The sequence below is a fragment of the Hippocampus zosterae genome, chromosome 11 (genome assembly GCF_025434085.1).
Source record: "Hippocampus zosterae strain Florida chromosome 11, ASM2543408v3, whole genome shotgun sequence".
NCBI classification, from domain to species: domain Eukaryota; kingdom Metazoa; phylum Chordata; class Actinopteri; order Syngnathiformes; family Syngnathidae; genus Hippocampus; species Hippocampus zosterae.
In genome coordinates, this window is record NC_067461.1 from 18,471,937 (window position 1) to 18,496,373 (window position 24,437).

The 24,437-nt window shown below is 42.9% G+C and overlaps 1 protein-coding gene and 1 long non-coding RNA gene across 2 annotated transcripts; both read right to left on the reverse strand.

The window, feature by feature from the left end:
* Positions 1 to 244: 244 nt before the first annotated feature.
* On the reverse strand, positions 245 to 20,524 carry calm2a (calmodulin 2a (phosphorylase kinase, delta)). The gene is made up of 6 exons (XM_052079827.1): positions 20,364 to 20,524; positions 2,324 to 2,354; positions 1,344 to 1,487; positions 1,166 to 1,272; positions 956 to 1,091; positions 245 to 883 (listed from the first exon to the last, which is right to left on the reverse strand). Exons 1-6 carry the CDS (start codon positions 20,364 to 20,366, stop codon positions 855 to 857), a joined length of 450 nt encoding a protein of 149 aa, XP_051935787.1. The 5' UTR covers positions 20,367 to 20,524; the 3' UTR covers positions 245 to 854.
* LOC127610099 (uncharacterized) lies at positions 5,360 to 7,970 on the reverse strand. The gene is made up of 5 exons (XR_007964739.1): positions 7,774 to 7,970; positions 6,721 to 6,813; positions 6,521 to 6,622; positions 6,340 to 6,415; positions 5,360 to 5,471 (listed from the first exon to the last, which is right to left on the reverse strand). It is a non-coding gene; the product is annotated as an uncharacterized LOC127610099 (long non-coding RNA).
* Positions 20,525 to 24,437: the final 3,913 nt, after the last annotated feature.

Below are 24,437 nucleotides of genomic sequence, written 5' to 3' on the forward strand. Positions count from 1 at the left end.
CATCTCAAAGCAGTTTTTTTCACTGAGAAGCAATACATTGATTAAAGAAAACATCACAAAATATTTTAATATACCAGCTCCTCAGTGCATTTGGGAAATGACAGGTGACACCAGTTTCAAATATGACATACAAAGCGGGGGAGGGGTATTTTGCCATTAAAAACAGAATGCAGCCCTCAATACGAAAACAAAAATGGTGGTTACGTCATTCAAAACTGAGAAAAGACCAATTTTCCAATCCGAGTAGATTGTAAATTTTATTGGAAAACAAAAATATACAACTTGGAATGGATTATTTGAGGCATGGCCAGAGGCCACAAAAAAAAAAAAAAGAAAATGAGTGAGTAAAACATTAAAAAGCATGGTAAGATTAGTCATTTTCTGGTATATAGAACAGCAGATACAAAAAGTTTGTACGAGTACCTAAGAGATACACCCGTGTCATTTTTTTTGCAGTAGTGCAATGCTGAGAGATTTCCCACATATACTTTGTCCATAGTCCATGCAGAGTTTCATCTCCCTCTACATCGTTTCCATGCCAACGGTGTTGCCAAGTGATAACCACCTGACAGGTTGCCAATGTCGCCTTGCCAGAAAAGGCCCCGAGCACAATACAGAGGAGTTCATCCTCCGGCTCCCAAGGGCCTCCGCAGGCATCTGGTTGGATGACCGTTTGTCACTCAAACACCATGACAACAAAAGGAAAAAAAAGGGACATGGGGACAAGAGCCTATGCAGTTTACATGCAGTTCCTTTGGACAGCAGTGGGGCAGGGACGCAGGGGGTTAATAAGATTTTACAGATAAATTACACAAAAAAAAGGCAAATTTATATACGAAATCTGTACAAGGCCCTCACTTTGCCGTCATCATTTGTACGAACTCTGTGGGGAAGGGGAATGACAAAGGATTAACAACATTTCTAAGAAATGTATAACACAATTGCAAATACCAACCTTCATAGTTGACCTGTCCGTCACCATCAATGTCCGCTTCTCTGATCATCTCATCGACTTCTTCATCAGTTAATTTCTCCCCGAGGTTTGTCATTACGTGACGTAGCTCCGCAGCACTGATGTAGCCGTTCCCATCCTGAATGGGCCGTCAATCACTGTCTTAACTTTCAGCATTCCTGGATAAGCCGCTCATGTTTAGGGGTCATTCACCTTGTCGAAGACACGGAATGCTTCTCTGATCTCCTCCTCACTGTCCGTATCCTTCATTTTTCTGGCCATCATCGTCAGGAATTCTGGGAAATCTATCGTACCGTTTCCTGAAAAGCAACATGCGTCAAGGAGACGATTCCAAGTTGCCACACCTCGGGAACATTTGGAGGCCACCCACCATCAGCATCCACCTCGTTGATCATGTCCTGCAACTCCGCCTCTGTGGGGTTCTGCCCAAGAGAGCGCATGACTGTGCCCAGCTCTTTGGTGGTGATGGTGCCATCCCCATCCTTGTCAAAAAGCGAAAACGCCTCCTTGAATTCTGAGGGGACAGTCACAGAGAAATTATATCACTTCTGTTTCCAATATCAACTGTTTGCATACTCCATAGGCAATGTGTTCTAGTTCAACAAAGAGTGACGGCAAACAGAGTTCCAGTTAGCGGGCTAATGACACCGTGTGTTATTTAGCACTCCATGAGGGCTGAAAACTGATGACAGATTCAAGTACAAGGCCTATGTGATGCACGCAACAACCAAGCCAACTATTTGCAAGATCAACACCAAAGGCCAACGTGTTCTTCAGCAAAAGAAAACTGCATAATGAGGTCTGACTGCTTCATGTGAGGACACTGCAAGCCACTGTTTCTAAGGTAGCAGAGCACATCATGCTTGGTTGCCAAACGCCTTAAAATAATTGAACTAAAAACTGCCTCTGAAATGCAAAAAACATTTTGCCAGCGAGAAGCAAGCAATTAACTTCAGTAACAATTACTAATGAAACCAGAGAAGTTAACCGATTCACACAAGTGACATATAGTAAACACGGCAGGTGGAAATTTGCCACTTTAGCGATAAAAAACACATTTAGGTTTCAAATGAAACCATACCGGAAGTTCTCATTCGACCGCGGACACACCCTGGGCAAAGGACATCATGCTCACTGAACACACAGCCCTGCTGGACTACATCATTTTATTTGATAATGCTACATTTTCCACAGGGGAGTGTCAAGGCACTTTTCATTCCCTATCCGAAAATAAGTAGGTTTCCATTAAAGTACAGAAATCCCTCGCCAAGAGATGCAAGGATCAATAATGCAGGCCCTTTTGGGAGAAAGTGAGGAAAGCAGCTCTAAAGCAATAATGCAATGGCTTACCGGCAATCTGCTCTTCTGTAAGCTGATCAGCCTGCAAAGGAAACAATTCAAAAATGACAAATCTGCATTAGAAGCCAGCGGCTGAACTCAAGACAGGTGTAATATAGATACACATTAGGAAGAAAACTGTAATGATGAATTATAAACTCATTAAGTAATCCAAAAGGGAAGCAGAAAGGGGCTGCCGCCTTGAGCACACCCCACCACATGACATCCATTTCAAGTGGAGCGTTTTTCACACGAGAACGCCACACACACACACACACACACACACACACACACACACACACACACACACATTCCTGCACTTGCTGCACAGTGAGGACCGAGTAAAAAGGCCTACAAAGCGAGGACCACCCTTTCTGCTTGAAAAAGAAATGAAAAAGACACATTTCTAGACACAGGAGGGCGCCCTTAGGCAATACATTCCTTTAGATTAAATAAAACACCAAGGGTTAAGAAAAAGTTTTTAACTAGATAAGTGAGGACCGGGCACTGGCCATGCGTTCTTAATGATTTTGAAGTAGATTAGGTGCCATTCACCTTACTAAACATTTAATGATGTAAATTTATAATCAGATATATTATTTTTAAACAGTTTATCACCATTAACAGGGTACTGTCATTTATTTAGTTTTATTTAGTTCTGATATTTGTGTGTTCAATACGCCACGTTTGCACTGTGGCTGAGAGAGGAAAGTATTTTAATCTGTGCTGTACATTACACAGAGAGCATATTTGACAATAAAAGCTGACTTGACTTTATGATTTATTTTTGACAAACAAAAGTACTCTTATTCAAAACTTACACGAACACCTGAAAAACTTCAACCTTCAAAACGCACACTAAAAAAACTTGCTGCGCCACAACCTGACACATGAACCCACATATACCCTACCAAATAACTGTGCTTTCAAACTCTATTCCTTTTCTCCCCTCTCATCCCATTCCCTCTCTCCCTTCATCTATCTCCCCCCTATGTCTCTCCCTCTCTCTATCTTTCATCTTCAAGCTTTTTTCCCAATTACATATCTTTTAATAATTTCATTGTGGAATATCTCTCCATGTGCGGTCTTCAAGGTCTGGCGATGCTTGACTACGACACTTAACGCAGTCATCTTTCCTTGGAACTTTCTTTAATGCTACAAATTTTGAAAGGTGTCGATCAATTGCTGCTCTTTCCTTTGGAGTCCGGGTCTCTTCCTTTTTTTAGTTTCCAATTCTGGAGGGAAAAAAGAGGGTTATTAGTGGTTTAGTTGAATATAAACAGACATTCTTGAAGTTGTATTAAAATCTGAACGCTGCCTTGACTGATAACAGGACCAGAATAAAAACTCAAAAAAAAATCAAAAATGCATTGATTCAAAACATGTTTTAGGCATCTAGTTTAAAGCAACTTTGTTGACTTAAAAACACCTCAGCAGCAATTTCCCTCAAGGCATGATTCATGAGTGTTATGCTCTTTACATTATTTAATATTTTTCAATATCCTTAAAATTAATGTGGGGTTTTTTGCCTAGTCTCCGCCTTTAATGTCTTGTTTATCTATGTGGGCCCCCCAATTGGGTGGCAACCACTAAAGGGTGTACTCTGACTACAGCCCAATGACGGCTAGGATAGGCTCCAGCATGCCCCAAACTTTTGTTTTCTATTTCTGAAGCCTTCTATTGTGAAGAACATACAGAAAAAACAGTCTTTGCAAGTACAGTGATCCCTCGTTTATCGTTGTTAATGGGGACCGAAACCACCCGCGATAAACGAAAATCCGCTAAGTAGCAAAAAAACCCCCACCCTCCATATAGGTATATGAACATGTGTATGAGTATAAATATTTATAAGGCCAAATGTACTGGTATACATGCATGTTTGTAGTAATTAACAGTACTTAATGCTATATACCAATATATTTAAACATGTATAAGTTAGGTTAGTGTATAAATAACGAAATACAGTAAACACAGTCCTGTATATGTTGCTCTATGTGACTCGCTGTTGTTTTGATTATTTTCACTGCCTCTTGAGGACCTTTTGCAATCAAATACAATCAAAGCCTGAACCATTGTGCCGATTTCAGAGCAACATATGTGGTGAATATTATCTAATACGGTATGCATTACCAGTTTTCCTTGTTTGCAGTGAAATGCATTATTTTACAATCCATTCAAATGTCAGATACCAAATATGTAACTTCTGGTTGCTGATGGTGCATTGCAGGAGTGACCAACTCATTTTTGGCACAGGCCACATTGTAGTCATGGTTTCCCTTGGAGGGCCATTATGAATTTTGGGAGACCATATACATATTTAATCACCTCCACATTACATACACCACTCATAACATATTGATGGATAACTACAGTACTTTTAAAATCAGAAGTAAAAAATAATGATTGTTCTTGTGGACTTCATATGACATTTTGAGATTTTGGTTCAGACTTTAGCAAGCCTCATGGAATTCGACATGCTTTATTTGCTTTTGCAGGCCACATAAAATGATGTGGCAGGCCAAATCCGGCCCCTGGGCCTTGACTTTGACACCTGTGGTGTAGTGGTATACTCGCATGACTTGTGTGGGATCAGTTCCTGCTCAGTGATGGTGTGAATGTGAATATTTCTGGCTGCAAACATGATTTCGTTGTCGAGAGGTTCGACTGTATCTCTCTTTGGTCAGATTTTTTTTAAATTGGATTCAATTACAATCAGTGTGTTACTGTAACCAAATTATATCATAACCCTGTAAGAGAAATTGCTATACAATAGAAATTGAAGACAATTTTACAACTGAGTAGACCACTTCAACGACTCGTCTTTCCATCTGCAAGTCACAGTGACTTGTGCTGTTTGAGTTTCTTAAATTGTTATACGGATTTATCCAACAGAAATTCATCTTACCAACTTCACTATGTTCTTTTCGAACTGCTGTCTTCTTCTTCCCAAGAGATCTGTGTCCAGTCTTTTTGTCCTCTTCATCCAAGAAAGTTGGCATGTTAGTATAATGGTAATGAAACTTTGAGTTGTGTTGACGATGCACTGACTCACCGCTGTCTTCAACATCATCGTCGTCATGTGTAAGTGTTGCAATCCTCTTTCGTTTGGTGGCGCTCCCTGATGGTTGTTCTTGGCCATGTGTGAAAGATGCGTCATAGACTGTAAATAATAATAATAATATACTTTGGGTGAATATGCTTTGATGATACACATTTGTAATTCCTGATATATTGGAATGTACAAAAAACAATCAGGACTTGGAGCGGGGGTGTCAAACATACGGCCGGCGGGCCGTTACCGTCCGACAAGCAGGTTTGATCAGGCCCGCGGGATCATTTAAAAGTGAAAAAAATGCAGAAAAGACATGGAACGAAAATTTTGAATAACATGCAATTCATGGAGTATCCGCTAGGGGACACACCGTTTTGATCAGAGTAGAAAGACACATTGTTTTGAGAAGAAGACAACAGCAGTCCAAGTCTGTCACTGAGACGGACGGACCCAAAACAGCAGATGCTATCAAGGACATTTGAATTCATTATTCTTTACACATTTAATGGCACTCTCTTTAGTTTGTAAGGTATAGGCAGGGATTAAATTTATAATTTATATGCACAAGGCTTAAAAATTCCTTTGTTCACAAATCTCCTTTAATATAAAAGCGCATCACTGTATTTTTCAACACCAATTACTTGTTTAGTGCCCTTGTACAATCAGTTGCGATGCATATATGTGAATGATAAAAGTCAATCGTACATTTTGTCTAAGGAAATCTAAGGTGCTTCATGAAATGTTTTGCAAAAAGATATGTTCATTAAATTTCTACATTTCCGAATGTTCTTGTGCTTCTTTATAGCAGAGTACGGTATAATTTTAATGGCTCGGCCCACTTAACATCTACCGAGGCCAATGTGGCCTGAGTTTGACAGAGTGAAATGAGTTTGACACCCCTGACTTAGAGTAAGAAAAAAAATCTTACTAATGCCAGGTCTGTAACATGTCACTTGTGCTAATGTTAGAGACTCACCCAATCCATGTCTTCCCAACATTGTCTTTTTTTTTCTTGACAGTCTTCTTAACTGTCTTATGGCACACCCCTCCATCTATAAAATAATGTTTTGATAGAATCAAAGTTCTTTCCACATGCATCTCAGAAATATGCCAATAATACAGCAAAAGAGGATTCAAGTCGGACAAAAAAACATTACCGCCATATTCACTGCCAGAAACATCACTCATGTCGTCATCAGCGTCATCAGCATAATTTCTTTCTTTAATTGACTGCATCTTCGGTGGCCTTTTGTAGGTGCCTGGGAGCAAGATGATGTACTCAAATGAAATTCCTTACATCTCAGAAACATAGCAATGGTGCAGTGACAGATGGTCCAAGTCAAACTGAAAGCATTACCTGTGTTTTCAGTGTCCAAGTTGGTACTGTTACCGCCTCCATCATCTTCATCATCAGATCTCGTTGCTACAGCTGAATGTGGCACTTCTCATTCTGTGAAAGATGACATTTACACCATGTAAATATGGATGGAAGACATTCACTCTTGCTCTGAGAATGAAAGGGTTTTCTCATTTATGCAAATGGTCTGGACACAGAGAAAATGAGAGCTGTCAAGGTAAAGGAATTACTAAACATCCATCCATTTTCCAATCCGCTTTATCTTCACAAGAGTCGCAGGGCATGCTGGAGCCTATCCCAGCTGTCTTTGGGAGGTCAGCGGGGGACACCCTGAACAAGTTGCTAGCCAATTGCAGGGCACACAGAGACAACCATCTCAAACTCACACCTGGGGACAATTTAGAGTGTTCAATCAGCCATGCATGTTATGGGAATGTGGGAGGAAACCGAAGTACTTGGAGTAAGCCCACGCAGGTATGTGGTGGGAAAAATAAGCAAACGCCACATAGGAAGACTAGGACCGGAATTGAACCCTGCACCTTTGCACTGTGAGGTCGACAGGCTAACCAGCTTTAATCAGTAGTAGTTTAACGGTATTAGAACGGTATCGATCGCATGTTATCACTAACTCCCTGTTTGATTAAAAGTTCTGTCTTTGATCATTGTTCGTTACTTTTAATCCACAGGACAGATGTGTGTCAGAACAGCACACGTGTGAGGATAGTGAGAGGCAGCTGCCTGTCAAGTTGCTGCAACATCCCCCCAAATAACTCGACATACATATGTGCGTGCTTTTGTTTGCTTATTGTTATCATTGAAAAAAAGGTTCTGGTTAAAGGTGCCAGAGGCAGAGGCAACTGGGATCAATTGGTGTCTAACTAAAAATTGTTGTAACTTAGAAGTAGGTCATTTGGTCAACATTAGGTCTAACGTTTGAATGTGATTAATTTGAAATGATTCAAGGTTTCTATATTAATTCCAAGCATGAACTCTAGAGCATATATTGGCATCCCTCTTCCTGCTATGACTACTAATGTTATTTTTATTACATACCATCTTGAGCTTCCTGTCGTCTCCCTGGATCTGGTCTTCTCTTTTTGCCACTTTTCAGACCTTTGGTTGAGGTGGCTGCATGTGCTCTTCCTTTTGAAATATTCACAGTCAGAAATCAGAAAACATAATTTTACACTAAAATATGAAGGTAAAAGAAAATATGCCGATAAAGACATGCACACTGTCGTGGAAACAAAGACAGATGGAGAAAAGAATAAATGGAAGGGGATGACTTTAAAAATATATTAATTTACATACCAGTGAAAACAGAGTCCAGGGTTTGCAGACTCTTTCCCTTCAGCGACTCTGTCCCACGTTCCATCGCAAACAGTAGTTTGGCAATCTTGGCCACTTGGAAAGTTTTATCGGTCTGCCGATAAAACTCACAATGGACTCTAATGTCGTGTCCCATAAAACGAGCAACTTGCTCGAGTTCCTGATTGTTCAGGTCGAGAAGCTGACATAAGGTAGCAACATGCTTCCTTAATTTTGTTGACCTCAACAGTTCTGGGTTTTTGGCCTTGCTCTCTTGTGCGTATTTTCTGAGGCACGTGTCACATCCACGAAGATTGGTGGTAGTTCCTTTTTTGGCCATCATTTAACTTCTCTGTTCCTTTCGATTTCATACCTTTTTGTTTTGATTTACATTTTGCCTTGAGGGCCTTAGCTTCATGCAAATCAATGTGGTCCTTTTCTGATCCACTGCTGTTGGACGACCGGGACCCCCCCCCCCCCCCCCCCCCTTCACTGAATGCTGGTTTGTGGTCATCTCCACTTTGGGCGGATGACACAGACTCCTCTGATGATGATGATGGTGTTGACCTTGTGGAGAAGGCTCCGGAATGAGTCTCTGCACCAGGCCTCTCTTTGAGAAGAGGTGTATGTTGCCCTGATGGTTGGGCTTTACGCATTTGAGCCTACACATCAGGGCAGAAGAGGGAAAAACAGGGAAAATTGTTAATTTGTAGACAACTGAGATGGTGAAAAAGAGTTTTATGCTAGATCTCGGCAATTCTGTACAAAGTTTATCTGTCTTTGCCAATGTTTTCAACACTTGTCTTCCAACTTGCATTCATGAAAATACGACAATGTTTTGTCGTCACACATTTTCACAGGATGGAAAGTAGACCAGATGGAACTAAAACCTCCATTAATAAAACAAAGTATGAGTTAATCAGCATGCATTTTCTAGTCTCATGGAAAAGAGACAAATAATACAATTTATTAAATTAAAAACTGGGCAAAAATCGATGGACATTTTAGTTGACAGGCAGAAAAAAAGTAAAATGAATATGATTATGTAAATTAACTCAAAATACGATAGTAATAAATAAAATGGTACAGAGTACTATTTGAACCTGTGATGATAAAACTCATGTTGGATACACGCTTCGGATGCTCTGTGAAATTAAGCAACTGGCATTTAAAAACACAGTAAAGCAGCTCGCGTTGGCCTGCAATCCGCCTCATTCATTCGGTATTTAATTTAAAAAATACATTTTTCTCGAGAAAAAATGGTTTCTGGCTAGACTAAACATGTCTAGTTTAATATAATACAGCGAGCCAGAGCACTGGTTCATTTGTCTACTTATTTCAATTCGGTATGAGTACAGAAACTAACAATTTCTGTCTCATTTTTGCCGAAATATAAACCACATAAATTCAACGCGACGCGGCCTTGCCGTAACCGCCTGAGCGCAAGCCATGTGCGTTGTTCCTAAATTGCTGTTCATAGTTTGCCATTGTTTCTTCGTGTAGAAAAAAAAAACTACATAAAGCAGCTTTAAATTAAAACCAATTGACGGCCTAGAGTTTACAGTACGCCGCGAGTAACAAGTCCTTCGGTGCTCAGTACGCAGATTGTTACGACAACACTCGTATTCGCGGGTACCCGTCTCTCGACAAAGAAAGGGTGATTACTTACCTGAGCATTCTCATTCTGACGGTGGTGCTCCCGGTTAGGGGCGAGTCTTCTCCGTGTTTTCTCCATGTCGTTAAAAAGCCAAATGGTGTTGGTTGTCCCGGTATAGAAATATAAATGGCTGGAGTGCGCCGAAAAGTATCGCGCGAAGACAACGCTCCTCCAGCCTTTGAAGCCAACCGCTTCTTAATTGATGCGAGGGGGAGAGTGGGGGGATGGGCAGAGTGGGGGGATGGGCAGAGCAGCAACTTCGGAGCGAAAACTCTACTTAAACATGATTAACCCTTTCATGGTCTTCTCACTTTAACGTTTCATATAACATAATCAGAAATTCACACAAATTCTTAAACTACATAAAGTATTGTAACAACAGTCTTCTCCGTGTTTTCTCCATGTTGTCAAAAAGCCAAATGGTGTTGGTTGTCCCGGTATAAAAATATAAATGGCTTGAGTGCGCCGAAAAGTATCGTGTGAAGACAACGCTCCTCCAGCCTTTGAAGCCAACCGCTCTTAATTGATGCGAGGGGGAAAGCGGGGGGATGGGCAGAGCAGCAACTTCGGAGCGAAAACTCTACTTAAACATGATTAACACTTTCATGGTCTTCTCACTTTAACGTTTCATATAACATAATCAGAAATTCACACAAATTCCTAAACTACATAAAGTATTGTAACAACATTTCAAAACACTTTAGTTATTAATTTATCAATCAAAGAAATTAAAACAAATAAAACACCTACACTGTGTATGCAATGCTCTGCTTCGGTTATTACAGTTTGGGATATTGTCAAAGGTGTTCCATATTTATGTTTGTCCATTTTTCCTACTTCCAAGACTACAACTTCACTTCAACAAGGTGAGCATTTAACAGTGCTGCCATTGAAACCAATATACCACAAAACTGTCAGAATGGCTCAAGTTGTAGTTTATCAATGTAGTCATCCAGTAATACTGAAATAACAACCTATATTTCCAACCTGCCTTTCCAAAAAGATGTGAAATGTTTCTTAATTTAATACAGGCGTCTCACACTCGCGGGCTACAAGACGCTAATTTCAGGCCCCTCACCTTGATGTGAAACTTTGCGTCAACGAAGCGAGTCGCCACTTTGTTCCCCCCCCCCCCCCCCCCCCACAGAAACCAAATATGTGTCACACCCTAATTACTGTCCATTGCATTCTTAGGTACTCATCAACGAGTGGGTACTTAGCCACTGACAAAGACGCAGCTGTCCTGCACAATCTCTAATGTAGACATCTTTTTTTTTTTCAAACCAAAAGTTCATTTTTACAGTGTAGCCATGTGAAAAGCTGTTCTAAAAGGACACGCATGAATGAACAACCATCCATACCGACACTCACACCTAGGGACAATTTAGAGTGTTCCATTATTCTTTCATGCATGTTTTTGGAATGTGGGAGGAAACCGGAGTACCTGGAGAAAACCCACACAGGCCCGGGGAGAACATGCAAACCTCATACAGGGAGGCCGGAGCCAAGATTGAAGGTTATCAGAACCTAGCAAGGGGCCGGTTGCGATTTGTTGTTGTAGGAACTGATTGACTAAAGGGGCGTTCACACGGCACACATTTGCGCCGGCGCTGCACCGATATATTTTGTTGCGATATTTTTTTGCACCGCAGCAAATTATGTGGAGCGTTCACACGTAAAAAGCCGCTTCACACGGCAGTTTCTGCAGCGGAGCAAAACGACAGAAAACAAACGAGCTGTCGTGTTGGTTCTTTTTAAAACGTACTGTATATACACAACTCAAGCGACTACTGGACCGGCACGTCCTTCTCCTTCTCGGTTTCCATGCCTTCTGCTCGAGAGTGACCACCCAAGAAAACGTAAATGAACGATGACTTCAATGACACTCAGAAAAGCAAACACTAATACGCCAAACTGAAAATCAAGAGAGGAAATCACAAAATAAATTCTATGGGGGGCGGGGGGTTGTGAACAAACAACTCCGAGACAGGGGGTTCGGTACTCCATACCCACGAAGCACCCACCACAGAACTCCCCGAGGGACACGGTCAAACGCCTTCTCCAAGTCCACAAAACACATGTAGACTGGTTGGGCGAATTCCCACATACCCTCGAGAACCCTGCTAAGGGTGTAGAGCTGGTCCACTGTTCCACGGCCGGGACGAAAACCACACTGCTCCTCCTCAATCTGAGGCTCGACTTCCTGACGGACCCTCCTCTCCAGCACCCCTGAATAGACCTTACCAGGGAGGCTGAGGAGTGTGATCCCTCTGTAGTTGGAACACACCCTCCGGTCCCCCTTTTTAAAAAGAGGGACTACCACCCCGGTTTGCCAATCCAGAGGCACTCTCCCTGTTGACCACGCGATGTTGCAGAGGTGTGTCAACCAGGACAGCCCCACAACATCCAGAGCCTTGAGGAACTCCGGGCCTTGCCACTGAGGAGCTTTTTAACCACATCGGTGACTTCAACCACAGAGATAGGAGAGCCCACCTCAGAGTCCCCAGGCTCTGCTTCCTCCAAGGAAGGCGTGTTGGTGGAGTTGAGGAGGTCTTCGAAGTATTCTGCCCACCGGTTCACAACGTCCCGAGTCGAAGTCAGCAGCGCCCCATCCCCACTGTACACAGTGTTAGTGGTGCACTGCTTCCCCCTCCTGAGACGTCGGATGGTGGACCAGAATTTCCTCGAAGCCGTTCGGAAGTCGGCTTCCATGGCCTCACCGAACTCTTCCCACGCTCTGGTTTTTGCCTCGGCGACCACCAAAGCTGCGTTCCGCTTGGCCAGTCGATACCCGTCAGCTGCCTCTGGGGTCCCACAGGCCATAAAGGCTCGATAGGACTCCTTCTTCAGCTTGACGGCATCCCTTACTGCTGGTGTCCACCAGCGAGTACGAGGGTTGCCGCCACGACAGGCACCAACCACCTTACGGCCACAACTCAGATTGGCCGCCTCAACAATAGAGGCACGGAACATGGTCCACTCGGACTCAATGTCCCCCGTCTCCCCCGGAACATGGGAAAAGCTCTGTCGGAGGTGGGAGTTGAAACTCCTTCTGACAGGGGATTCCGCCAGACGTTCCCAACAAACCCTCACTATACGTTTGGGTCTGCCAGGACGGACCAGCATCTTCCCCCACCATCGGAGCCTACTCACCACCAGGTGGTGATCAGTTGACAGCTCCGCCCCTCTCTTCGCCCGAGTGTCCAGAACATGCGGCCGCAAATCCGATGACACGACCACAAGGTCGATCATGGAACTACGGCCGAGGGTGTCCTGGTGCCAAGTGCACATGTGGACACCCTTATGTTTGAACAAGGTGTTCGTTATGGACAGTCTGTGACGAGCACAGAAGTCCAATAACAAAACACCACTCGAGTTCTGATCGGGGGGGCCGTTCCTCCCAATCACGCCCCTCCAGGTCTCACTGTCATTGCCCACGTGAGCATTGAAGTCCCCCAGTAGAACAAGGGAGTCCCCAGCAGGAGTACTCTCCAGCACACCCTCCAAGGACTCCAAAAAGGGTGGGTATGCTGAGCTGCTGTTTGGTGCATATGCACAAACAACAGTCAGGACCCGTCCCCCCACCCGCAGGCGAAGGGATGCAACCCTCTCGTCCACCGGTGTGAACCCCAATTTACAGGCACTGAGCCGGGGGGCAATGAGCATGCCCACACCTGCTCTGCGCCTCTCACCGTGAGCAACTCCAGAGTGAAAGAGAGTCCAACCCCTCTCGAGAGAACTGGTACCAGAACCCAGGCTGTGTGTGGAGGCAAGTCCGACTATATCCAGTCGGAAATTCTCTGCCTCACACACCAGCTCGGGCTCCTTCCCTGCCAGAGAGGTGACATTCCATGTCCCAAGAGCTAGCTTCTGCAGCCGAGGATCGGACCGCCAGGGTCCCCGCCTTTGGCTGCCGCCCAGCTCACATTGCACCCGACCCCTTTGGCCCCTCTCATGGGTGGTGAGCCCATGGGAAGGGGGACCCACGTTGCCTCTTCGGGCTGTGCCCGGCCGGGCCCCATGGGTGTAGGCCCGGCCACCAGGCGCCTGCCAACGAGCCCCACCTCCAGGCTTGGCTCCAGAGGGGGGCCCCGGTGACCCGCGTCCGGGCAAGGGAAACCTAGATCCATTTATTGTATTCATCATTGGGGTCTTTGAGCCGTGCTTTGTCTGGCCCCTCACCTAGAACCTGTTTGCCATGGGTGACCCTGCCAGGGGCATAAAGCCCCAGACAACTTAGCTTCTAGGATCATTGGGACACACAAACCCCTCCACCACGGTAAGGTGACGACTCACGGAGGGCCCCAGAAAATCCAATTCATTTTATTCTGCTTTGGACATTGAAACTGGAAAATATGACTTGCATTCAATAAGTAAAGAATTCCAATTCCAAGAAACCAAGAAACGATTAAATTCCATATTAGAGTTTGGAATTATGTTGCTTTAAAAACAATTGTAAATTTTTAAGTCAGTTTAAATATACTGTGTGTGCGGTTGTGTTTGTGAACATATATATAATTTTATTTGCTGTAATTATTTTAGGAGTATGTGACATTGGTGATCCTCGTTACTCAAATACTGTATGTAGATGTTGCTCAAAATTTATCATGCTCGCCTTCACAGCAGACCTCAAAGTTCAAAAAGGCTGTGGTAATTTTGATAATTGACTTAGTCATTGGCCATGAAGAGGAGCGGCTGTTACCTGCTCCAAAACGAAGTTTTTGCAGCACCCCTCCCCCCAGACATGAGTTTGTTTACATTTCAATTAGCAGAGCTGCGCAGAAGACAGCCACAACGCTTTGCAAGAAAAAAATGAGTTAGGTACTGTATTGCAGAAGTGTCCCCAGAATATCCAATTTATTTCATTCAGCTTTGGACATTGAAACTGGAAAATATGACTTGCATTCAATAAGTAAATAATTGTTTCATCTAAATTCCATATTAGAGTTTGGAATTATGTTGCTTTAAAAACAATTGTAAAATTGTAGGTCAGTTGGTCAGTTTAAATATACTGTGTGTGCGCGGAGTATGTGACATTGGTGAGCCTCGTTACTCAAATACTGTATGTAGATGTTGCTCAAAATTTATCATGCTCGCCTTCACAGCAGACCTCAAAGTTCAAAAAGGCTGTGGCAATTTTGATAATTGACTTAGTCATTGGCCATGAAGAGGAGCGGCTGTTACCTGCTCCAAAACGAAGTCTTTGCAGCACCCCTCCCCCCAGACATGAGTTTGTTTACATTTCAATTAGCAGAGCTGCGCAGAAGCCAGCCACAACACTTTGCAAGAAAAAACGAGTTAGGTACTGTATTGCAGAAGTGTTCCCAGCATATCCAATTTGTTTCATTCTGATTTGGACATTTCAACTGGATCATTATGATTTGCATCCAGTAAGTAACAACAGTAAGTATTCTTTAGTAGAAATCATGGTTGCGTTGCTCAATCAGTCTTGATAACAGAATTTCCTTATGTGGGACATGACTATGGTACACGTCCTTTATGAACATGCAAGTATGTTAACAAAATACATGTGTAAGAACACATGCAGTCAAATGCAAAAATATATGCCCCAACAAAACAAATAACACAAAAACGGCAGTATACAGTACAGGTATATGAACAAAATACATTATAACAAGAGTAGTCACAAAATGAGGGCTCTTTGCGACCTTTGAGACCTATAACAGCTGGTGGCTTTTCTTTCCAATCACTCACTATCTCGAACTTGACCTCCCCTCGATCACCACCCAAGACAGCGTTGCTCAGCTGTCCAGAACCTAGGCTGTGTGTGGAGGCAAGTCCGACTATATCCAGTCGGAACTTCTCTGCCTCACACACCAGTTCGGGCTCCTCCCTGCCAGAGAGGTGACATTCCATGTCCCAAGAGCTAGCTTCTGCAGCCGAGGATCGGACCGCCAGGGTCCCCGCCTTTGGCTGCCGCCCAGCTCGCATTGCACCCGACCCCTTTGACCCCTCCCACGGGTGGTGAGACCATGAGAAGAGCTTTAAGCTAGCATTTTCAAATTCTGATTAGAGTCGGCATACTTGAAACATGCAATATTCCACAGTATTTAAGTTTGAGTCATTCGTGTGGACATGCAGCAAGGTCATGAGCAATATTTCTTCTAATTTTCCATTTGTAATAGCATTCACACAAACTGCCTGAGTATTACTTGGACCACGGTGAGCAAAATCAAACAAGCGTTACACCTGTCTAAAACCTGAGATCACAAGTTACATGAAGCAGATATGTTACAAAACAAGCAAAAATCAATAGAGAGTTGTAACATATATACCAGCCCTCATTCGTTACTTTTATTTTAGCATGGGTCTTTTCAAGAATCATCAAGTCTCAATACAACCTGTAGCAATATGGTCCCACACTGCCTACTCATTAATCATGGAAAGCATGTCATTTAGTTAAACACAAACATTTCTAGTCTCCTGTCCACCGAAAAGTGTGAAAGAGGTTTAAACAAACAAAGAGGCTCATTTAAGGGGCTCGTAAACTATGTCCACATATGGTTTTCGTGAATTAAGCGGTCTCAAGGGGTGTTCACACGGCAAAATTTGGTCCGGTGCTACACCGGGGCTGCCCCAGTAGAGCGTTCACGCGTGCAAATTAGCTCCGGCGTAGCCCCGGAAAACAACTTACACCGGACCAAATTTGATCCACCACAGGGAGGTGGTTTAAAAATTTGCTCCGGAGCAAAAGCTCGTTTGCGCAGCAGCACCGATGTAAATTTGCACGTGTGAACGCAACTGGGTTAAATTTGCTCCAGAGCAAATGCTTGTGAAGAGTTTACGTACGGCGAGAATGCGTTGCTTTCACGCTCTGTCGGACTGCATGTGTTTGTTTAATAACGACAAAAGACTTAGCTGGTAACATCTTTCCTTTTGTAGGAGACTGGACTGTCTCGGAGTTGTTTGTGTAGTTTGTTCCTTTGTTGTGTGCTCACAACCCCCCACCCCCATATAATTTATTTTGTGATTTCCTCTCTGATTTTCTGTTTGGCGCATTACGTGTTTGCTTTTCTGAGTGTCATTGAAGTCATCGTTGATTTGCGTTTTTCGGGGGCGGTCACTCTCGAGCAGAAGGCACGGAGACCGAGAAGGAGAAGGACGTGCCTGTCCAGTAGTCCTTGAGTTGTGTATACGATTAAAAAAAACAACAACACGACAGCTCATTTGTTTTCTGTCGTTTTGCTCCGCTGCAGAAACTGCCGTGTGAACGCAAGTGGGGCTGCACGACGCTGTGCCGGTGCTGACATGCTCAGCGGCTTTGTTCGTGTGAACGCTCCACACATTTTGCTGCGGTGCAAAATATATCGCAACAAAATACATCGGTGCAGGGCCGGAGCAAATGTGTGCCGTGTGAACACCCCTTCAATGTTGCCTGCAGCTGCGCGTTGTGCGCGCCAGCATCACCGTGTGCGGCTGGGAGCACGAGAGCTACGCAAAATTGCTCACGAGCACAATTTAGAGGGAACATTGGTCATGCGGACATTTAGCGACTGATTCACAGCCTCTTCTAAGGAAAACCATGCCTGCAAGCTGAATTCTCGCAGTATTTGTGAATTTACACCAACTCCAGAATCCATCCAATAAAATAAAAATATGTGCCATCCTATTGTCAATCCCCATGATAAGTTATTTTATGATAAGATATTTGATTAATTCGGCTTGATGCACTCAGCAGGAGTTGGCCACCATGTGCAAACACGATGCCGTCTCTCAACGGCTTTCAATTCTCGCACACATTTTATTCATAAACTCCTGTATGTAAGTGTTCTGCCCACAGTAAAAGTTTCGGGCCATTTCATTAATAGAAATCGTGTTTAGAATATTCATTTAGTTATCGCGGTGCATTGTGGGCAGCAGACGCCGTGTTGGTAGCAGACTAATAGTTCCAGAAAGCCCGATTGTGGTCGTTGCAACTGGTCCTCCTGAGTTATATTCCTTTCGTTTCACCTTCGAAAGCAATGGCTGTAAGTCTGCTTGTGCTTAGAATTATTTAGAAATGTGTTTCGGAGATCGTTTTTCTTCAATTGTTGTCATTGAAAGTCGCTAGCTCAGAGTACAGTACTGCTAACGACATAGCGGTGATGCTAAATGAATGCTAACAACATAGCGACGATGCTAGGTCGGTGCTAGCGAGCTAATTAGCATGCGAAAGAATCGCGAAAACACCTTGTTTATCGTTGTTTGTCACACTTCGAGCTGCATTTATGTCTTTGTTTAGTACCAGATGATTTGTGTTGTATTTATGTACACGAGGTTAGTGTTTAAATCTGTTCATTTCAGTTTCACTCTACATTTCATTGAGCTGATGTCACAGTTGTTCACTGTATGTGTACACATTGAAGAGATATGTCAGATCGTTTTAAAGTGCTATTTTCTTTGTCCAATTGTAATGGTCAGACAGTTTAAAATTATGCTAAATGCAACGTTTATTTGTGCCTCAACAAAAACAACTGATGAAAAGTGGCTTTAACGAGCCTCGAACCTCTCTTTTGTGATGTAATACATTTTTCTACTTGTTTAAGTACAGTACTTTTGGATCTAGACAATGTAAAATGTAATGTAGACAAGAAAAAAATTCTATGTCCCTTCATTGCGTTCTATTGAATACAATTAAAGTTTTGCAAAAATGATGGTGGATTTTGGGTAGGACTGAGGCTTTACTTAATTTGGGTACTGTTATTATTAATTGCATTTCCAATTTTAATCGGATACATTTAACCAAATCACATGGAAATAATAGGAGTCCAACACAAACTCAGAACAAACACATTCAATAAAATACATTCCTCACAAAAAAATTGAATTCACATAACTTGTAAAGGTCTTTGAAAAACAAACAAAAAAAGCTATGATGGCCAGTCCCTCCCACCCCCTCCAGCCCGCCCTGACAGCACTTGGTAGCTCCTTCAGCCAGAGACTGTTACACCCGCGCTGCAAGAAGGAGAGATACCGACGCTCGTTCCTACCGACTGCTGTCAGGCTGATGAATAAAAAATAACAATTATAATAATAATAATAATAATAATTAAATGATGTGAAGGAAAATTGTAAATAGTACTGCGATTTATCCATTTAAGATAAGATAAGATAAGATATCCTTTATTCGTCCCACAATGGGGAAATTTACAGCCTCCAGCAGCAAGAATGTATGTAGAAAGAAGAAAGGAAAAAGAGAAAAAAACAAACATCTTTCAATTAAATACAATATGAACACAAATGTATAAAAATTATTATTTTGTGTTCATATTGCATTTAATTGAAAGATGTTTGTTGTTTTTTTCTCTTTCTTCTTTCTACATACATTCTTGCTGCTGGAGGCTGTAAATTTCCCCAGTGTGGGACGAATAAAGGATATCTTATCTTAAATAACTATTTCTCAAGGTGGCTCTTCAAAGAGCAGCAAGGGGATTTGTCATTTATAATTTTGGTCCAGTACCAAATTTCGACACTAGTTGAAGTAGAGAGCAAAAAGTGTGAAATTGTTGCAGTACCAAATTTTGACACGAGCTGCAGTAGAGAGCAAAAAGTGTGAAGTTGGTGCAGTACTGAATTTCGACAGAAGCTGCAGTAGAGAGCAAAAAGGGTGTGAATTCCCGGCGAAAAATTCTCAACATGGACCCATTCTGGGGACCTTTGGGGAAAAGCACAGGGTACCCGTTTTGGACACTTTGGAGTTGATTTAGAGGGTGTCAAAGTGAGGACCGGCCAAAATGTCCTCACTTCGTCAAAATGTCCTCACTCTGTTGGTTAAAAACTCACGGCGGTCCTCACAATGTAGTAAGTACAAGAACACACACACACACACACACACACACACACACACACACACACACACACACACACACACACACACACACACACACACACACACACACACACACACACACACACACACACACACACACACACACACACACACACACACACACACACACACACACACACACACACACACACACACACACACACACACACACACACACACACACACACACACACACACACACACACACACACACACACACACACACACACACACACACACACACACACACACACACACACACACACACACACACACACACACACACACACACACACACACACACACACACACACACACACACACACACACACACACACACACACACACACACACACACACACACACACACACACACACTTCCTTGCAATTTGGCGCCAACGTAATGGTAGCCTGGATAAAGCTACGGAGTCTCTCGAGAGCAGGCTCAATACTTCATTTAGAAACGACGCTTCCTGTAACGCTAAAGTCGTCACATGATGCTAGGTAGAAGAGCCGTCTCTACAACCAGCAACAGGAATATGCTTTGAAGAGAAACATTTACATAACAGGAAACGTAGAATGTGCATTAAACTGTTACAAGCACCAAACGATGACGCTGCGTCTAGAGAAAACGAACGACAAACCCGAGGACATTCGTTACTTTCATTTTCAGACAAAGCCAAGCGAGGTTATCACTTACGTAGACTGGTAATTAAGCATTATAAGCGCCAAGCATGCCCTTTTAAGTATTCGGTAGCTGTGAGGCATTTGGGGAGGATCGCAAATAACATACCGTTACGTCGCCACTTCAAAACGACAACGAATTGTCTTTTTCTCTCTCTCTCTTACCATGTCGACGTAGATGGAGCTCCTTATTCACGACGAAAATCCGCTACTCGTCTATGCTACACGTAACTTCGCCACAATGCCACTCGGAATGATGAATACGCTGCAGCCGACTGCAACTGGGCTCGCCTTTAACCGTTATCCTAAACTCCGCCTCTTTCCAATATCCCTCCGCCCACTGCCATATTTTTCGTATGAATAAAAGCATACATTTGAGACCTCTTGAAGCCACAACCATAAAATAACTCACGAAATATTACTTTACATGCGCATGTGTCTTCTGTGAGGGTTTGTATTGTGACAAGACGAATTATATACTTGAATTGACGGTGGTCTAGTTTATAGCGTATGTATCTCCTCTGCTTGTCTGTGATGAGGCACACGCCCTTGCTGGAAGAAATGGCGCTCTGTGATTGGTTTGTCTGTACCTGCAATGCGTCACTCCCGATTTTCTGCGTTTCGCTGCGTCTTAGCCAGTAACCATTGACATCCTGCCTGCCTGTTAGTGCTACAGCCACAGAAGGCTAGCTCGTGTGTACACTATTTACAGATGGGCTTCATCAAGGGAACTCCTTAACAGTTTTGCTCTACTACATGTATTTAGAGCTAAGTCACTCGTTCCCTGTGATTTATCACCATTGTTGTTACAATTGACTAAAATCAAATTACAGTGCATTACTCATAATAATATCATTAGGATGTTAAAATCCATGCTGTCGAAAACTGCTAACCCATCAAGGGACTCCCAGTGTAAATGATCGATGCAGGCATTATGAGACGCACACGTATGTGATTGTTAGCTATGGGTGACTGTATGGACACCTCCCTGAGCATATTTGTCATAAGCATTTTCAGATCTAATTATGCAGTTAGTGCAAAGGGAGTATCTGATAGCATGATTACTGTTGCTTGACTGCACTTCTTGTTTCCCAGTGGCCACCTGTCTCAGGCCCGCTCCAATAGGAGAGGAGGTTGAGAGAGAAGGTGTGAATCTCCAGCATCTCTTCACAATGCACGATGGTTCCCACTTCCATCTGTGGTAATGCCTGGTCATGTGATCAACTGTGCCGCCTCACAGTCAGCCAGACTGTTTTTTTGGTGTGTTTTTTTTTTTGCAACCTGCATAATCTTGAACACATAGGATTTGTTTTCATGAGATTTTTTTTCACTGAAGATTATGAAATGCAAGATGGTGATGAAACAAAAGGCCTAACTTTGTTACACAAACCAGATAAATTGGAGTATGCGTGAATGAATGACCACATATAAAAACTGAAGTTCTTCATTCAAGTGACCATTAACATGCAAATGCATGTCGCCATGACACTGACATTGACATTAACATTATTTTGTACCAACAAAGGTCAAAGACTCCAGTACAACTCTTGTTTGGATACAATTGTTTATTGTTGGGGGCATGAATGTTTTAGCGAATAGCCCTCTTCTATGCCCGGTGCCTCAGTATCTATCGCCAATCTTCACCAAGATGTATGGCCAGCTGTTCCTTTTAACGAGCTGCTGGTCTCTGAAGGAGGTCCAGATGAAGGACAAAGGTGATTGAAGGTTAAAGGTTAATATGGAAAGCCCATATTGGCTCTTAACTCATTCAGTACCAGCCAATTCTAGACCAAGTCTGAAAAGACGTTTAAAAACTTTGGGAGTGAATGAGTTAAGAGATGCGACTTGCTGCTCCATAAAACGACAAACCAATATCAGTGATGTAAGCAAAACAAGACTTTCATGACACGGTGTGTGACATGAAAAGGTGTCATACTTTTGGAAAATTACATTAACTTAAAAAAATGGGTTTACGAATAAGCTTATCCACCTTTCGTCATGCATGCTTTTTATCACCTCTGTGAATATGTAACTTGTACACATAACTATAGGGGTCCTTATCTGTCGTTGCCTGACCCAGAAGACTATAATGAAGTCGCAGCTTTCATTTGCCTCCAAGCGGGTTCAAAGTTCACAGCAGCTCAGCAGGGGCAATGTAGAAGTCACCCCTCCATCCTTAACATCACTCAGATTGATGACAGTTAGCATCGGTCCTTATGTCATGCAAGCATATTTCAATAAGGGTGTCTTTACCAGCATTTGTGGACCATGCAAAGTAAATGACAAATACTGTAAGTGGCAATGTTTACCTGCATTACAGAAAGACACCATTACAAATGAATGAGGCTCTGTAATGCACCTGCTGTTTCAATGCCAGAGGAGTGGATCACCTTTCACGGGAGAGAATGTCCGGTGTTTGCACACCATTGTCAATGAAAAGATAATTACGCCAACTATGTGTTTCAGCGTGTTTGTTTTTCCTTGTGTCTGGATGTGTAAACTGGCATGCAAGCTCAATGCGTGTGTCCTGAGTGTAAAACAAGAGAAATGAGTGCAATCATTTGTGGACAACGTACCTGAGTCCAAAGCAAAGCATTTCAAGTAAGCATGGGTGCTTTTACAGTCGTGCAATAACAGTATTACCCGTATAAAGTCCAACAACGGGCTTGCTGTATATCAGCCAATCTCATCGAGCACGCTGGCCCACCTGTTAATGACGAATGACTTGTTTTTCAAAATTACATCACGGGGCAGAAATGATTAATGGCCTCAAATCGGATAAGAGGATTTGGCTGTGCCTGCCTGTTTCAGTCGTGTTGTGATGAAATGGATATAGCATAAAATGTGTTAGTTTTTTGTCTTTGTTTTATTGGAGGGGATCTGAGGAGCAAACCCACTTAAAGTCCCTGCAAAGTAAATGTAAAGATATCTTCCAATTTTAATATAACACAGTGTTCTTAACTATGGCAATTTGAATGAGTTTAAAAAAAAGAACATCACCAAGTCTATAAAAGTAACACTTCAAAATTAAAAATAATCATTCTCTGTAATCTATAATACTGCCAACTGTCAAGAAAATTTCAATCCATCCATTCATTTCCTAATCTGTTTATCCTCACGAGGGTCATGGGCATGCTGGAGCCTATCGCAGCTGTCATCGGGCAACCGGAGTATCCGGAGAAAACCCATGCAGGCACGGGGAGAACATGCAAACTCCACACAGGAAGGCCGTAGCCAGAATCGAACCCTACACCTCTGCACTGTGAGGCCGATGTGCTAACCTGTCGACCACCGTGCCGCCGTCAAGAAAATATACTGTACCTCTTACAAGTGGATTCTACTTTGTGTAGCATATCTTTGCTATGCCTGTACATAACTACATGTTTGAGTCACAAAAATGTAGCTGCTTAAGAGGCGAGGCCATCACGGGGCTTTTCCACCCCATGACAAAGAGGTGCTCTAAAGCAGCTATGCCAGCGCAAAGCCCCATTCCACACTTTCATAGTCTTTAAAAAAAAATATATATATATATACAGAATATCCCACACCTTAAAAAATATCCCGTGCTTTTGGGATTTCTCTGTGTGACATGCCTGGACTCATCGTCAACAGCTAGGTGCTCTAATGTGGCCACAGCAGCAAACTTTTTGAAGGGAAATGCTGTTTCAGGGTGTGGGCATAGCAAGCTAGCTGACTGCAAGTCACAATTTCGATCGATAACTACTGACGTGAATATCAGTGATCAAGTATGGGGGGAAGCCGAGGCGTGTTGCTTCGCCTGAAATGCTGAAAAACTATTGAATGATATTTCTGCACAAGTGAGTTACGACAATGTTGTTATGTGTTTGCATGATTATCTTCAAACATGCATAATGTATTCAGAAACAAATGTTTGAATTAACTTTATAGTGTCTTTAATGGTTGTCACATTGAGTGCCAGTGGCAAATCGTGACACACTCCCTTTTTTTTAACCACTTTTCTGTCAACTATCGACTGTATCTTTGGCTCTGTCGTTACCCCCTTCCCCGGAAGGCTTGCCTCCAGGTTCTGTGCTGCAGTCTCTGTATGGAGCTGGTGTTCACGAAATTGCTATTTGGACCTTCCAGAAGCGTGGCCCTTCACATTTCACCTTCACTGGCTATTTCTCCAAGTCACATGTCGTTGTCTATCACGTGGATCTGGAGTTTTTCCCCTTTGCAAAATACTTAATGTGGCCTACGTACACACCTCTCCCTCAG

Excerpts from the sequence above, each read along its gene's own strand:
- calm2a (XM_052079827.1), bottom strand. Across the intron at positions 1,273-1,343 it reads CAACGAGGTGGATGCTGATG|GAAACGGTACGATAGATTTC; the intron begins GTGGGTGGCCTC and ends GTTGCTTTTCAG. Across the intron at positions 1,092-1,165 it reads CATTCCGTGTCTTCGACAAG|GATGGGAACGGCTACATCAG; the intron begins GTGAATGACCCC and ends CGGCCCATTCAG.